At 37.3% G+C, this 14,840-nt stretch overlaps 1 protein-coding gene across 8 annotated transcripts in view; it reads left to right on the top strand.

The window, feature by feature from the left end:
• The window catches only part of ANO3 (anoctamin 3), a 457,212-nt gene that overhangs the window by 348,130 nt on the left and 94,242 nt on the right, over nt 1-14,840 (top strand). For all 8 annotated transcript variants that reach the window (XM_059874526.1, XM_059874525.1, XM_059874527.1 and 5 more), the window contains 3 exon segments: nt 1,636-1,691; nt 5,501-5,622; nt 9,512-9,646. In XM_059874526.1, coding sequence (XP_059730509.1) covers nt 1,636-1,691; nt 5,501-5,622; nt 9,512-9,646 — 313 coding nt within the window.

A 14,840-nucleotide genomic window follows, 5' to 3' on the forward strand; every position in this document is an offset into this window, starting at 1 on the left:
ACCAGGGAAAATTAAGTAAAATTGCAAAGTTTACACAGAGCAAAGCAGAAAACAGCAGGTATCAGATGAGCTGGCCATTGGTTAGGGTGAAAAAGATGGCTGAAGAAATAGTGTTAGTCACATTCTAAAAACTTTTAAAAATAAAGAGTTGATAGCCAATGGAAACTTGTATTAATATCTACTAATTTGCATTCAAATAGAATGCCACATTAGTAAAATGAACTATGTTTCAAGTCATCCAAAGAGGAGTTTTCAGATTTTGGTTCTCTTCTGATTAATAATTAATTTATTATCTAGCAGTCAAAATAATTAATTTAAGCACTAAATCTTTATTAAAAATTTTACAGTTAATCAGATGTTTTCTAAATAAGAAATATAGAGAAATCCAGACTGTAAACTACAAATGTGTCTAAATGATAGCACTATGTGCTTATGTAGTCTTTAAAGATAAAATTGACATTTAAATGATTCATGCACTTTGTCAAACATGCAATAAACAGAGAAGGGTATAAAAATAAAATTTAAAAATTGGCATTGTTACAAAATAGTGCTAAATTTACGTACATACATATATATCTCATAATTAGAATCATCCAATGTTTACAATTTTCTGTCCTTTTCAAAATTACCATTATGTATATTTTCTCAAGCCCTTAGTATGCCTGAAAACATTATTGTAAATAGCTATAAATACTCTGTTATAAGCATTCATCAAACTTCAGTCATTTACCAAGCCCTAATATAATTGTTTGAACGCTAATAATGAAGCAATTCCCTAATTTTGATGTATCAGATCAGATCAGATCAGTCGCTCAGTCGTGTCTGACTCTTTGCGACCCCATGAATCGCAGCACGCCAGGCCTCCCTGTCCATCACCAACTCCCGGAGTTCACTCAGACTCACGTCCATTGGGTCAGTGATGCCATCCAGCCATCTCATCCTCTCTCGTCCCCTTCTCCTCCTGCCCCCAATCCCTCCCAGCATCAGAGTCTTTTCCAATGAGTCAACTCTTCACATGAGGAGGCCAAAGTACTGGAGTTTCAGCTTTAGCATCATTCCTTCCAAAGAAATCCCAGGGCTGATCTCCTTCAGATTCTTTACTAATGTAAATGATATTGCAATAAAAATTTCTCCTCAGAAAAGTTTTATCAATATCTAGTCTTCCCAAAACGATATGAGAGAGTCCATTTCACTACACTCTCATTGGGTCAGAAGAAATTTTAAAAAGAGTCACATATTGCTATTTATTCTCTTTGGATCAGCATTAAAGAATTAAACATTTCTTGATACACAGTCTCCTTTTGAGACATTTTTTCTTGAGGAAAAGCAAGTTGTTCCAGGTTCATCTGCCTCCAAATAAGTTGGTAAAAAAATGCCCACATTTCATGATATGGCAAAGTGCCATCTGTTAGCACCTTGCAAAGCTCCATTTATTATTGTTATAAGGACACAATTAGACTCTTAGATTCAGTCTCTTTCACAGTGTCACTGTGCTTGTAGGTGGTACAGCTGTGGAAGTCATTTGGGATATTTTGTTTTAAAATTAATTTATTGATCTAAGTATTATATATGTTGCTTCAGAGGGAATTCTTCAATTAAACTAACTCAGTTAATGTTCTATTCTTCTCTTTCCAGGTATCTGTAAACTTATAAACAATGGCTCATATATAGCAGCTTTTCCCCCACATGAGGTAATTTCAAAGAACAATTTCCATTAAAAAATTTTTTTTCTCCTGTTCAATGCTTGCTCTCATTTTCTTTCAGTTAAGTCTAGCTGCCTTATTCCAGGAGGGTTCAATTAAGTGAGTGGCCCTGGACCTTTCTGAGACCCCCGTTATAATCTGTGCCTGTGCACTGGTTCTATATTCCTTCTGCAGTTTGCCCTGTACCAGGAATCCCAGCCTCTGAGGGAACGCATGGACGTGGCTCAGCCACTCTGACCAGACTGTTCTAGCATAGAGCTCCAGGCTTGACGCAGCTTGGAATTCACACAGCTGTGAAACGGGGCAGATTCTGGTCTGTACCTACTGCCTTGGGATACCTGAAAGCCCAAGGAAAACTCCAACCCCAACCCTACACCCCATTATTTACTTGATTTTCTGCCAGATTATTGCCTCTTCCAGTTTTCAGTAGGTCATGTTGTGGTAGACTCTGCCTGTTGAGACATAAACGACACCTGAATCAGTTTTAAACTCCCTCCCCCAACACACACACATGTGCGCACACACACACACACACATGCGCGGCACACACACACAACACATAATATTCTTTTTTAAGGCAGTTTTGCATTTTAAAATAAGAACAAAGTATTTAGGAGTTTAATGTGTGTGTTTTCAAAGCCCAGCAGTCTTCTAGTTTTAAAGGCTGAATTCACAGTCTAGTATAACTCATAAAAGGTAAAATGTATTGAGCACTTCCTATTTGGTACTGAGCTGTTATTTATATGGACTATCTCATTTAATCCTTGCAAACAACCCTTTGAGATGGGCAATAATATTGACCCTATTTTATAGATAGACCATTGAGCCTGAGAAAAGTTAAGTATTAATGGCAGTTTTGAACCTAGGCATCCAGACTTCAATGCTTCTATTCATTATAGTATACCTACTGATATTAGGAATAGAAATAATGATAGCAGATAATGTGTTAGAGTGTTTCATACAACAGGTCCTGTGCGTGAATATTCCCATTCATCTGACAGTAACCCTGGAGAGGAGATATTATTTTGCCCTTGCAGAGAGACAGAAACATGGCTCAGAAATTAAACACCATGTCCAATATGACCTAGTCAGTAAGTGGTAAAGTGTTTGGAGTGTGAGTCCCCACAGGAGCTTCTATAGCACATCGTTTGTTTTCTTATTTTAAATACTTTGTCTACCTAAGTAGTCTGTGTTCTGACAGTTTTTATTTTTTGACAGTTTCTTATGTGAAATTTGGAACCTATTAGGAATAGGTTGGAGAAGGAAATGGCAACCCACTCCAGTATTCTTGCCTAGAGAATCCCGTGGACAGAGGAGCCTGGTGGGCTGCTGTCTATGGGGTCGCACAGAGTCGGACATGACTGAAGTGACTTAGCAGCAGCAGCAGCAGCAGCAGGAATAGGTTGTAAATAATGGTCATTTTCCCATTTATTCTTGTAATTTTGTAGAAAAACTAATATATGGTACACATATACAAAATTATGGGTACACATATACAAAATGACAGAAAACAATATTGTTGAAATACAGGCAATGAAAATATAGCGGCAAGTCAATAAAATGGACTCAGGAATTTCCTATTGATTTTGAAGGCTATTACTGGAAGAAAGAAAAGCAAAGCTTTTTTAGAGGAAAATGGAGTCAATGGACTCTTTAATTTGAATAAGGGCACTCACAGTTTTAGACCTCCACAGTTGAGATTTATTTTTTGCTTACAAAAAAGACAATAGCAAGAGGGGAGAAAGAGACATTCCAGGGAAATTTGGCACAATAATGAAGAAAGGGAAGGAGAGGAGTATATATATGAGAAAGACTGCCTAAAATATAGGTAGAATTGATAATCCCACCAATTATGAGTAGTGGAGACAAGAAAAGTGTGTTGGCTGAATGAGGGGGCTGATCATGGAAAAGGTATGGATCAAGGAGTGTACATAGTCCTGTGAAAAGGGATGAAAATACATGGTTGAGCAGGAGTCTGCACTTTGATCCGTTTTCTCTTGCAGTGCTTCTCATGTCACTGTCATCCCAGAACTTGTGGTTCATTGAGATTAATGAGTAGAAGTCAGACAATGATGTACTAGAGATTCTGAAGGTTAGCATCTTAAATCCAGGAAATGCCTACATCTGACCATTGAGGCTGGCAAGGAAAGTCATGTATTTTAGAAGGATTATCAGGAATGATTTAAAGAAACCTGAGATTTTGAGTTACCTTCCCATCTCAGGGCAAGCTATCTTAATGGAAGTGGATGTCTTAAGCATCTTGATCTTTCCTCCCATCTACTTAGCTTCCAATCTTTAAGCACCTTGGGTTCCCTTAGGGAAGAAACTTTTGAGACTGCACACTAACTGTACGTCTGCTTTTACCTGATTAATTTATTTTGTTAGAAGTGATAGTGAAAAGTGAAAGTAGCTCAGTCGTGTCTGACTCTTTGCGACCCCATGGACTATACAGTCCAGGGAATTCTCCAGGCCTGAACACTGGAGTGAGTAGCTGTTTCCTTCTCCAGGGGATCTTCCTATCCCAGGGATTGAACCCAGGTCTCCAGCATTGCAGGCAGATTCTTTACTAATTGAGCTATCAGGAAAACCCGGAAGTGAGAAAAACAGAAGCAAAATCCATATGAATTTCTCATTTCAGCCTTGAGGCACCTGCAGACCATGAATCAGGTGCCATTTTTTCTTCATAGGATCTCACAGCCCTGATTGTCTAGAAGGAGATGTTAGTTTGGCACTGTTCAACTGCCAGAGTATAGCAAACTTCTATAAAATTAATTAACAGTGATTTTGTACTTCTTATGTGCCTGACATTTTATAGCTATACGCGAAGTGGGTCCTCACAAAACCTCTTCTATATTGATATATCATCAATATTTATTATCCTCATAATCTAAGTGAGGTAACTGAAACATGACTTGCTTTAAATTTTCATCAAACATGTCATAAAAGTAGAATCACACATCGAAGTGAGCAGAGGAACTTCATTAAGTTCTGTGTCTAAGTTTTGATTCAGAAAATAAAATTATTATATCTATTGTCCTTTTTTATTATAGAAGCAGAGCAGTTCAGGCTTCAGGGAACACTTTCTTCTAAAAGACAGATATATTCTCTGTTTCTGAAACTGCATATGACAGATTTTTGAGAGGCGATATAAAGAATTTTAAAACACAATTCCATTTTTGGAATATCTTATCTAAAGTAAGTTTTACAAATTCTAGAATTTAAAAACATGGCTAAAACTGGTGACTTATATCTCTTTTACTTTAAACACTTTTAATTAAAATACAGCTGATTTATAATATTATATTAATTTCATGTGTACAGTGTAGTGATTCTTTTAGATGGGGAGCACTTATTTAATGAACATTTACTCTTTTCATTAGCTTCTATTAATGAAGTAAATATTTTCTGGGAGTGGATAGCTTATCAAAGCAGAATAAGACTCAATTTCTGAACTAAAGATTAAAGCAATTTCTCTCGATGATGAAGACATTGTGTTTATTAAAAGACCTTAGGTTTCAAACAAACCTAAAGTCTAATTTAAGTAAAAGGTATTTCATTGGGTTAAAAAAGGAATTTAAGAAAAGTTTTAAAGAACTATCAGAATATTTTCAATAAAAGATAGATATATAAATGCATTTACTGCATCACTCCAGTGATGGGTTTATGTTTATAATCCTGAAGCTTCCAATAAGTTTTTAAATTATTCTGTAAGAAAAAAAAAAAGCAAAAGCAATTCCTAGTAATTCACATTTCACTAAAAGAATGTGTATCAACTCATTTTATCTTATTTGTTTCAGGGAGCCTATAAAAGTAACCAACCCATCAAAACCCACGGACCTCAGAATAACAGACATCTATTATATGAACGCTGGGCACGCTGGGGAATGTGGTACAAGCATCAGCCCCTGGATTTAATCAGGTAGGTCTTGGGGATAGATCAATAATGGAATACATATAATGCTGTTTTCTCAGCATTGTCTTAGATTTAGAATTATTTTCTTTACCCACCAAATCATCTGTATCAGTCAGGGTTGAATAAGGGGAAAAAAAGGCCACTATGCATCTTTTCAATAAAAGAAACAATTTAGGGAAATTAAAAACAGCAGACAAATGTTAACGACACTTAATGCTGGAGGAAAAATGGGATGAAGTGTGTTTCAGAGCTTAATACCTGAACCCTTTGGTAGGAGCATTGCTATTGATGATGAGGACTGTCTGCAGAGATGTGAAGTGTTGAGAGTCAAGCCACAGAGAATTATAGGTGGCTCAGTGGTAAAGAATCTGCCTGCCAATGCAGGAGACACTGGAGACACAATACGATCCTTAGATTGGGAAGATCCCAGGGAGGAGGGCATGACAACCCACTCCAGTATTCTTGCAGGAAAATCCTATGAGCAGAGGAACCCGATGGGCTGTAGTCCACCAACTCATAAACAGTCAGACATGACTGAGCATACACACAATTCACAACAAATTATGGCTGCTCTGGGGAGAGCCCTGAGAACGGCCAGGAGAGGAGATAAGATACAAGCTCCTCCCATCCTTCCACCTCTGAGACTTTCAGTACCTCCTAGTGTGACTTAGCAGCAATTTACAAGGGAATCTGTATGATCTACTTCCCAGTGAAAGAAGGACAGGCAGAAAATAGATCTGAGAACAAATAGAAAGGTGGCCAACATAGCATCTCTGCATATATTTATCTTTCAACGAAGATTTAATGAGTGTCTATTTTATTCCAGGAGGTATAGCCTAGTGAGTAACTGCTCACAACTTGAATTGGTCTTGAAATAGTATTATATTCACAATTTATTTTATTTTGATGGAAGATGATTTGTTCTTATTTTTAAAAATCAGGAAATATATATTAAAGAGACTTACATCCCCAGCTAACTAGAAATATTTATAGGATAAAATTTTTAAATAGCATTCATATTATAAGATTATATGTGTTGATGAGATGTTCATGAATTATAAATATCAAGAATAACTCAAAACCGTATCATTGTCCTAATAGGAAATGGATAGAATGGACAGAATAAAGGGAGAGTTTGAAGATAATTTAATAAAAGAATTTAACATACAGACGTGTAATAGGGTCAAGAGAGCCACGAGATGATGATGAAGCGTCTGTGTACTGGTGTGCATGTGTGCTCAGGGGCTCAGTTGTGCCCGACTCTTTTTGACTCCATGGAATGCAGTCCACCAGGTTCCTCTGTCTATGGAATTATCCTGGCAAGAATACTGGAGTGGGTTGTGATTTCCTTCTCCAAGGGGATCTTCCTGACCCGGGGACTGAACCTGTGTTTCCTGTGTCTTCTTGCATTGACAGGCATATTCTTTACCACTGAGCCGCCAGAGAAGCCCAGGTGGAAAGTGAGGGAGTATCAGTTCATTTTCTTTTTTTATAAACAACCATTTCTAAGCACGTGTTTGTGTTTGTTTTCATTTTAAGAATGAACTCTATCATTTTAGTAGCTAAAGCCTTTTCAACCTATTTTTCCAAAGAAAATATTGAAATCTGGAAAAAAATACATTTAAAAAAATGGTCTGCTACAAAACCTGCTTAAGATAGCTGTGTGACTTTTTTTCCTAATATCTTTCAATAGACACTGGAAGGATTTAAGTGTAAAAACTAAATGGAACAATTCACTCTAAGAAGAGTTCAACTTAACATTCATTTTTATGATAAAAGTTATTTCAGCAGCGGAATCCTATCGTCAAATGAAACATAGCACAGACTGTGCTGTGCTAAATTGCTTCAGTCCTGTCCGACTCTTTGTGACGCTATGGACTGTAGCCTGCCAGGTTCCTCTGTCCATGGGATTCCCCAGGCAAAAACACTGGAAGGGGTTTCTATTCCCTTCTCCAGGGGATCTTCCCAACCCAGGGATCAAACCTGCATCTCTTAGGTCTCCTGCATGGGCAGTGGGCTAACGCCACAGGGGAAGCCCCATAACACAGGATACCAGTATATACAACATAAAAAGAGAGTGACTCCAGTTGAAGTGTGATGGCATGACACCAATAGCAACCCCCTGTTCCTCCTTGCCCTGTTGTGGTTTTAAAGAAATTGAATAGAGCTCCTAAGAGATTGTGACTACCCATGTTCTAGATTAAGGATATTTTCATTAGCCTTCTTTGCTTGGAACTAGTTTCTTCTCTTGAAACAGATCTGAAATTTGCTATAACTTAGGTAATTGCACTCTTGTCAAATAACGTCGTTGCTCCTCTTAACCTTCGATAATGTATAATTAAAAATCTTGGTATAATACTCTGTGTATGTAAGGGTTTCTGTCTGTGCAGTCCTCTAAATTCATCATCATAAAAATGTTAGTAATATGTGCCAGAACTGTACTCCACCCCACAGAACACTTGTTTGAAGGAACAAGTAGCTTTGTTAGAATACCTGCTAATATTATAAGCTTCATTTCAGAGTAGAACACTTCCATTATAAAAGAAATAAATAGGCTTTTGATCTATGTCTCCTACGAGAAATCAATGAAAAAAGCAAAAAATTAGATAAATGATGCTCAGTAGAGGATGATTTCATGTCTACACTAGATAGAATACACACATTTTAGTTGGCACAGTACAGAGAATGGAGTAGAAAGAGGATGATTTTTGAGAGGGAAGTCTTACTGAAGAAGAAAAAAAAATAACAAGAGAATTTTCTTTCCAGTAAGAATTTTTGCCCAGAGAGGTATTCCCGAATGAACTAATCTCTAAAACTAGTACTGGGACAGAACTGTGTTAAGTAATCGTTTTTAGAAGATGGAGACCAAACACCAGTGCAGAATTCAAGAAATTGTCATTTCTTACTGGTGCCTTGTAAATTGTGAGGGTTAATATTGGCAGTGACATGGTGAAGAGCAACTGAGAAGTTGTTGGAACCATCTTGTTCATCTGCTGTGTCCATATGAAATGTTAACCAAGTAAAGGGAAATAAAATACATTCATTCCCTTTGTTTCATCCAACAAAATACTTCCTGGGGTGGGTGCCAGTGAAACAAGATACAGGTCCATTTTCAAGTAGCTTGTAGTCATAAGGGGAAGGTAAGGAATGGGGGAGTGACAGGTAATGGTCATGAAGTTTTATGAGTTTAGGATACTGAAACGTGGGTCAAGGGAGTGTGGGAGCAAGACCAGGGACATCTAACCCAGGTTTGAAGTGAAGTCAGGGCAGGCTTCCTGGAAGAAGTGATATAAAGGACAGGATAAGTATAAGCCAGATAGGAGAAGAGGGTGAAATGTAATCTTCCAAAGTGAGGAAACAGCCTTAACCAAGAAAAGAGTCATGTGCTCCAGGAACGGCAGAGTTGAATTTTGTTGAGGAAGATGTGTGACAAAATTGTGCAGATTGTGTCTGGCATGAGGGAATCTGGCCAAGAGTGCAGATGGAGACTGAATTCAAGTCTGCTTTCAGTAACTACCCAGAGGGAGACACTTTTCTAATTTATGCCAAAGCAGTATGGTTTAGCACAGCTCTGTGTGGGGGAAACAAAAAGGATTCTACTAAGAGGATGAAGAAAAGCAAGAACTGGCTTATGAAAAGCTTTATGAGCCATGTTAAGAAGTTTGACACAGAAATAAATAGATTTTGCAAAATTGCTCCTATAAAGGCAACATTCAAAACAAACTATTACCATCACTGGATTTATTAAGCAAGACTATTATGATATCCCAGACGGAGCTGAGGAGGAACTGAGCTGGAACCTCAAATGTTTATCTGAAAGTCATATTAGGTGCGGCATTAATATCTGTAGTATTCCTTAGGTTGCCATAAGCTAAGAATTTGCTTTCTCGCACAGGCTGTACTTTGGTGAGAAGATTGGATTATACTTTGCTTGGCTGGGGTGGTATACTGGAATGCTGATTCCTGCAGCCATTGTTGGCTTGTGTGTGTTCTTCTATGGAATATTAACAATGAATGCAAGTCAAGTAAGGTAAGCTATTAACAGACTTACTAAACAGCTTGGCCTTCTGATTGGATCAAAACTTTATAATAATGCTGATTGAAAAATAAATGATTTTTTATTTACAATAAAATTTGTACTACAATTTGTTTTTATTTTTGCAGGGGGGAGGCACCGTATAAAGGCCATTCCTATTTTTTATATGCAGATTGTCTTGGATAAGTTCTAAGACTGTTTCTCTTTATGCCAAATTTCTCTTTCTAGTACATAACTAATAATAATTCAACAATGCAATAGACCATTCTATGTAATTTAAATTTGCATATAGTCTTTGGTAGTCTGAAATACTCTCTCAATATAGTAATTCAAATAATTATATTAGATACAATTCTTTTTTTTTTTGCTATTTATTTTTTTTTCTTTTTTTTTTTATTTTTTATTTTTTTTTTATTCTTCCAATTTTATTTTATTTTTAAACTTTACATAATTGTATTAGTTTTGCCAAATATCAAAATGAATCCACCACAGGTATACATGTGTTCCCCATCCCGAACCCTAGATACAATTCTTTAAACACTTAAGATATACAAAGACCTTCCAAGCACACTGTTTCATTTTATACAACTTTCACTACCAGCCTTGGAGATGAGTTTTCCTTTCAGCACCTGAGCGAATCTTACATAGCTCAAGATATCTGAACAAAATGTTGTTGTTTATTGCTTAGTCATGTCCGACTCTTTTGTGATCCCATGGACTGTAGCCCACCAGGCTCCTTTCTCCGTGGGACTTCTCAGGCAAGAATATTGGAGTGGGTTGCCATTTCCTCCTTCAGGGGCTCTTCCTTACCCAGGGATCAAACCTGAGTCTCCCAGTCTTCTGTATTGCAGGTGAATTTGTACCATGTAAATCCTATCCTAAGTGGTCTCCTGTCATGACAACATAAAGTTACTTTCTACTTTCTTTTTATTCTCTAAGGGAATAGAATTTATAAAAGATTTTCGCATCAACTTTAAGTATCAAAATGGTAGTAAATAAGATTTTGAGAAATAACAAATGTTTATCAGAAGGATGGTTTTTCTGTTAAAGTTTAAATGACTCAACATTTGGATATAGAAACAATATAAAATTATTCAAGCTTCCCAGGTGGTGCAGTGGTGAAGAGTCTCCCTGCCAATGCAGGAGATGCAAGAGATGTGGGTTCAATTCTTGGATCAGGAAGATCCCAAGGAATAGGAAATGGCAACCCATTCCAGTATTCTTGCCTGGAAAATTCCATGGACAGAGGAGACTGGCAGGCTACAGTCCAGAGGGTCACAAAGAGTCAGACACAACTGAGTACTCAACACATACAATGATACTATTCAGCAGAAGTAAGAGTCACCTTGGCATTAAAAAATCCTCTTAATAGCGTGTTCTATTTACTGTGCCAAAGGGACTTCATCAAGTTCAACCTTGTATGATACAATTCAAAATATGATAAAGCATTTTTGCTCCCCTTAAAAGCTCAGTACTTTTTTCTCTTTTGGTTCATCTTTTAACCATGGCCATGCTACTGGGTGGTAATCATGACAGTTAATGGGACCATAAAATGCATTTCCTTGAATTTTCTTTGTATATTTGTGTACATGCACACATACACACACGTACACACTGCATTATAAATAATGCAGATATATTTGCGTAACAATTTTGCCTAAAAACAAAATATTTTCATTGTTCCAGAGTTGAAGCCTATTCCATAACCAAATTCCTTGATTTGGTATCTCAGAATCCCCTTGTTCTTCAGGAAGGCCAAATGGTAATTAGCATGAAAACAAACACCTAATGTTCAAAAGCATTTCTTCTAGTAACAGTCTTTCTTCAGAGTTTTGCAAACTCAGCACCAGTCTAGAAGGCAGCATCCTCCTGGATAAACATGCACCCACTGAAGACATTCGTCCCCCTTTGGGTATTTCTTTATATGCTGTTTTTGCATTTATTGCCTTTACTTTCAGTGTCAAACCCTATAAATCCCTGCCAAAACTGATTTCAAGGAATTTACCCCCTCAGTTTTCTATTAGTAGTTTCACAGCTTCAGCTCTTAAGTTAAATCTTTAATCTATTTTGGGTTAATTTCTGTATATGGTGGAAGATAGAACTGTAGTTTCATTCTTTTGCATGTGGATCCTTCTCTTCTAACACCATTTGTTGAAGATACTGTCCTTTCCTCATTGAGTATGCTTGGCTTTTTGTCAAAAATTGGCCACATATACATGGGTTTATTTATGGTTTCTCTATTGTGTTCCATTGATCTATGTATCTGTCTTTATGCCAGTAATGTACTGTTATGATTATCATACCTTTATAATATTGTTATCAAAGGTGTGATGCCTCCAGCTTTGTTCTTTCTCAAGATTGCTTTGACTGTTTGGGATTTTTGTGGTTTCATAAAAATGTTAGGGTAGGTTTTTCTGTTTCTGCGAAATTACCATTGAATTTCTGATAGAGATTGCATTTAATCTGTAGATCTCTTCAGGTAGTATGGACATTAAACAGTGTGAAATTTTCTAATTCAAGAGTACAGAATATCTTTCCATTTATTTGTATCTTCTTTAATTTCCTTTGCCAATGTCTCATAATTTTCAGTGTATAGAGCTTTCGCCTCCTTGGTTAGGTTTATTCCTAAATGTTTTCTTATTTTCTATGTAATTTTAAGTGGGATTTAAAAAAAAATTTCTCTTATTGATAGTTTTTTGTTAGTATATATAAACACAACTGATATTTGTGTACTGATTTTATATCCTGCAAATTTATTGAATTCATGTTTTAGTTATAGTTTTTTGATAGAATGGGCTTCTCTGATGGCTCAGCTGGTAAAGAATCTGCCTGCAATGTGGGAGACCTGCGTTTGATCCCTGGGTTGGGAAGATCCCCTGGAGAAGGAAATGGCAACCTATTCCAGTATTCTGACCTGGAGAATTCCATGGACTGTAAAGTCTATGGAGTTGCAAAGAGTCAGACATGACTGAGGGACTATCACTTCCCTTCACTTAGGGTTTTGGAGACATGGTCTTTTAAAATGAATTGACAAGAGCAGAAAATGATTTTTAGGCAGTTAGCTACTGTTCAAATTGATCCCATGGAGAACATATTCACAAAGTTTTCCCAAGTGATGTAGACTTCCTCCTCCACACTTTTGAAGCTGAAAATGAACAAAAGGCAATGAAAGAAATAGATTTTCTGTTCCTATTGATTTATGTACCAATGAAGAAAATTAGACTCCTTTTGTATGAGATAAGTATTCTTTAACCTTTAGCACAAGGAGTGTTTTAAACTCGCAAACTCTTTTCTTCTGTGCTTTATGGTATTATATTACTGCTACTTCTGTCACACTATAATTAAGACCCTGTCAGACTTACTGTTCTAAATCAAGGTAAGCATCACTGAATATCTTGACTTTCAAAATTTCACGGGACTGAATTTTTCCATTCAAGGTGTCAGACGTGGTTAAGTTGTAGGTGTTATCATGGCATGTGGGTGGAGGACATAGGACTTTTGAGTTGCTTTGTTTCAGTTTTATTTTAGTAATCTCTTTCTTGTTTATTGCAAGGTAACAAAATGTTAAAAAGCTAAAGATTAGGTTGTATTATGTTTCTACCAGTTGTGTTTATGTAAATTAAGGTCATATTTCTTAACTGCTCTGCAGTTAATTGTTTATGTGAAAATCATGTTCAGATTATTTCTTGTATGTGCATGTACAAGCATATATTTACATGTATATCGGTCTTACACAATCAAAGGTCATCAGATTTGTGTCAGGTAGAGCACATATTATAGGAGTATGAAAATGAACAAGCAGGAACACATGGTCCCTTCTTCTCAGGCTTTGGGTTTCAGGTCCAAGGCAAAGAGCAGAAACAGCTTTCTTGCCTCTTTGGCACTAGAACTCACCAAGAAATATCAGTACTGGCCAGGTTTTCAAAAGCTGTTGGACCAGGATTGAACCCCTGTCTTAAAGGACCTTTCAAACCCTCTCCTGACAACCTCCTTAGCAATAAGGGCTTCATCGGCTTATCAAGTGCCTATGATGTGCCAGGCACATTATCAGTATTCCTGAAGTAGTATCCCACTTGGCTATTATCTCCAACTAGAGATGAAGAATTGATCCTCAAAGTGGTAGATGACTTGGGGGAAATATCTAGCAAGTTAAACCTATATCTAATTTTTTAAAATTGCAATAAGAACACTTAAGTGGGGCTTCCCTGGTGGCTCTGGTGAAGAATCTGCCTGCCAGTGCAGGAGACAGGGGTTCAATCTCTGGTCCAGGAGGATGTCACATGCAGTGGAACAACTCAGCCCATGCATCACAACTATTGAACCTGTGCTCAGATCCCAGAAGCCACAACTGCTGATCCCATGTGCCACAACCACTGAAGCCCACACGTCCTAGAGCCCACGCTCTGCAATGAGAAGCCTGTGCGCTGTAACTAAAGAGCAGCCCCTGCTCATTACAACTAGAGAAAAGCCCATGCAGCAAAGAAGACCCAGCACATCCAAAAATAAATAAATGAATAAATATATTTTTTAAAAGAACGCTTAAGTGCACAGGTTTCCCTGGTGGCTCAGACAGTGAAGAGTCTGCTTGCAATGCAGGAGATGTGGGTTTGATTTCTGGATTGGGAAGATCCCCTGGAGAAGGAAATGGCAACCCATTCCAGTATTCTTGCCTGGAGAATCCCGTGGACAGAGGATCCTGGTGGGCTCCAATCCATGGGGTCGCAAAGAGTTGGACACAACTGAGCGACTAACACACACACAAATGCACACTGCAGTATTGTTAACTGTAGGCACAATGTTGGACAGCATATCTCTAGAGTTTACCCATCCCACATAACTGGTACTTTATACTATTGAACAGCAGCTTTCCATTTCCGCTCCATTACTCCCTGGCAACCACAGTTCTACTCTGTATCTATGAGTGTGTTTTTTAAGATACCTAATATAAGTGAAATTACACAGTATTCATTATTCTGTGACTAGTTTATTTCACTTAACATAATGTCCTTCAAGTTCATCCATGTTGTTGCATATGGTAAACTATCCTTCTTTTTTTTAAGGCTAATATTCTGTTGTATGTCTATTCCACCTTTTTATCCATTCATCCGTGAATGGATATTTGGGTTATTTCCATACCTTGGCTAATGTGAATAATATTGAAGTGAACCATGAGGTGCAGATATCTCTG

Source organism: Bos taurus, chromosome 15 (assembly GCF_002263795.3).
Source record: "Bos taurus isolate L1 Dominette 01449 registration number 42190680 breed Hereford chromosome 15, ARS-UCD2.0, whole genome shotgun sequence".
Classification (NCBI taxonomy): Eukaryota; Metazoa; Chordata; class Mammalia; order Artiodactyla; family Bovidae; genus Bos; species Bos taurus.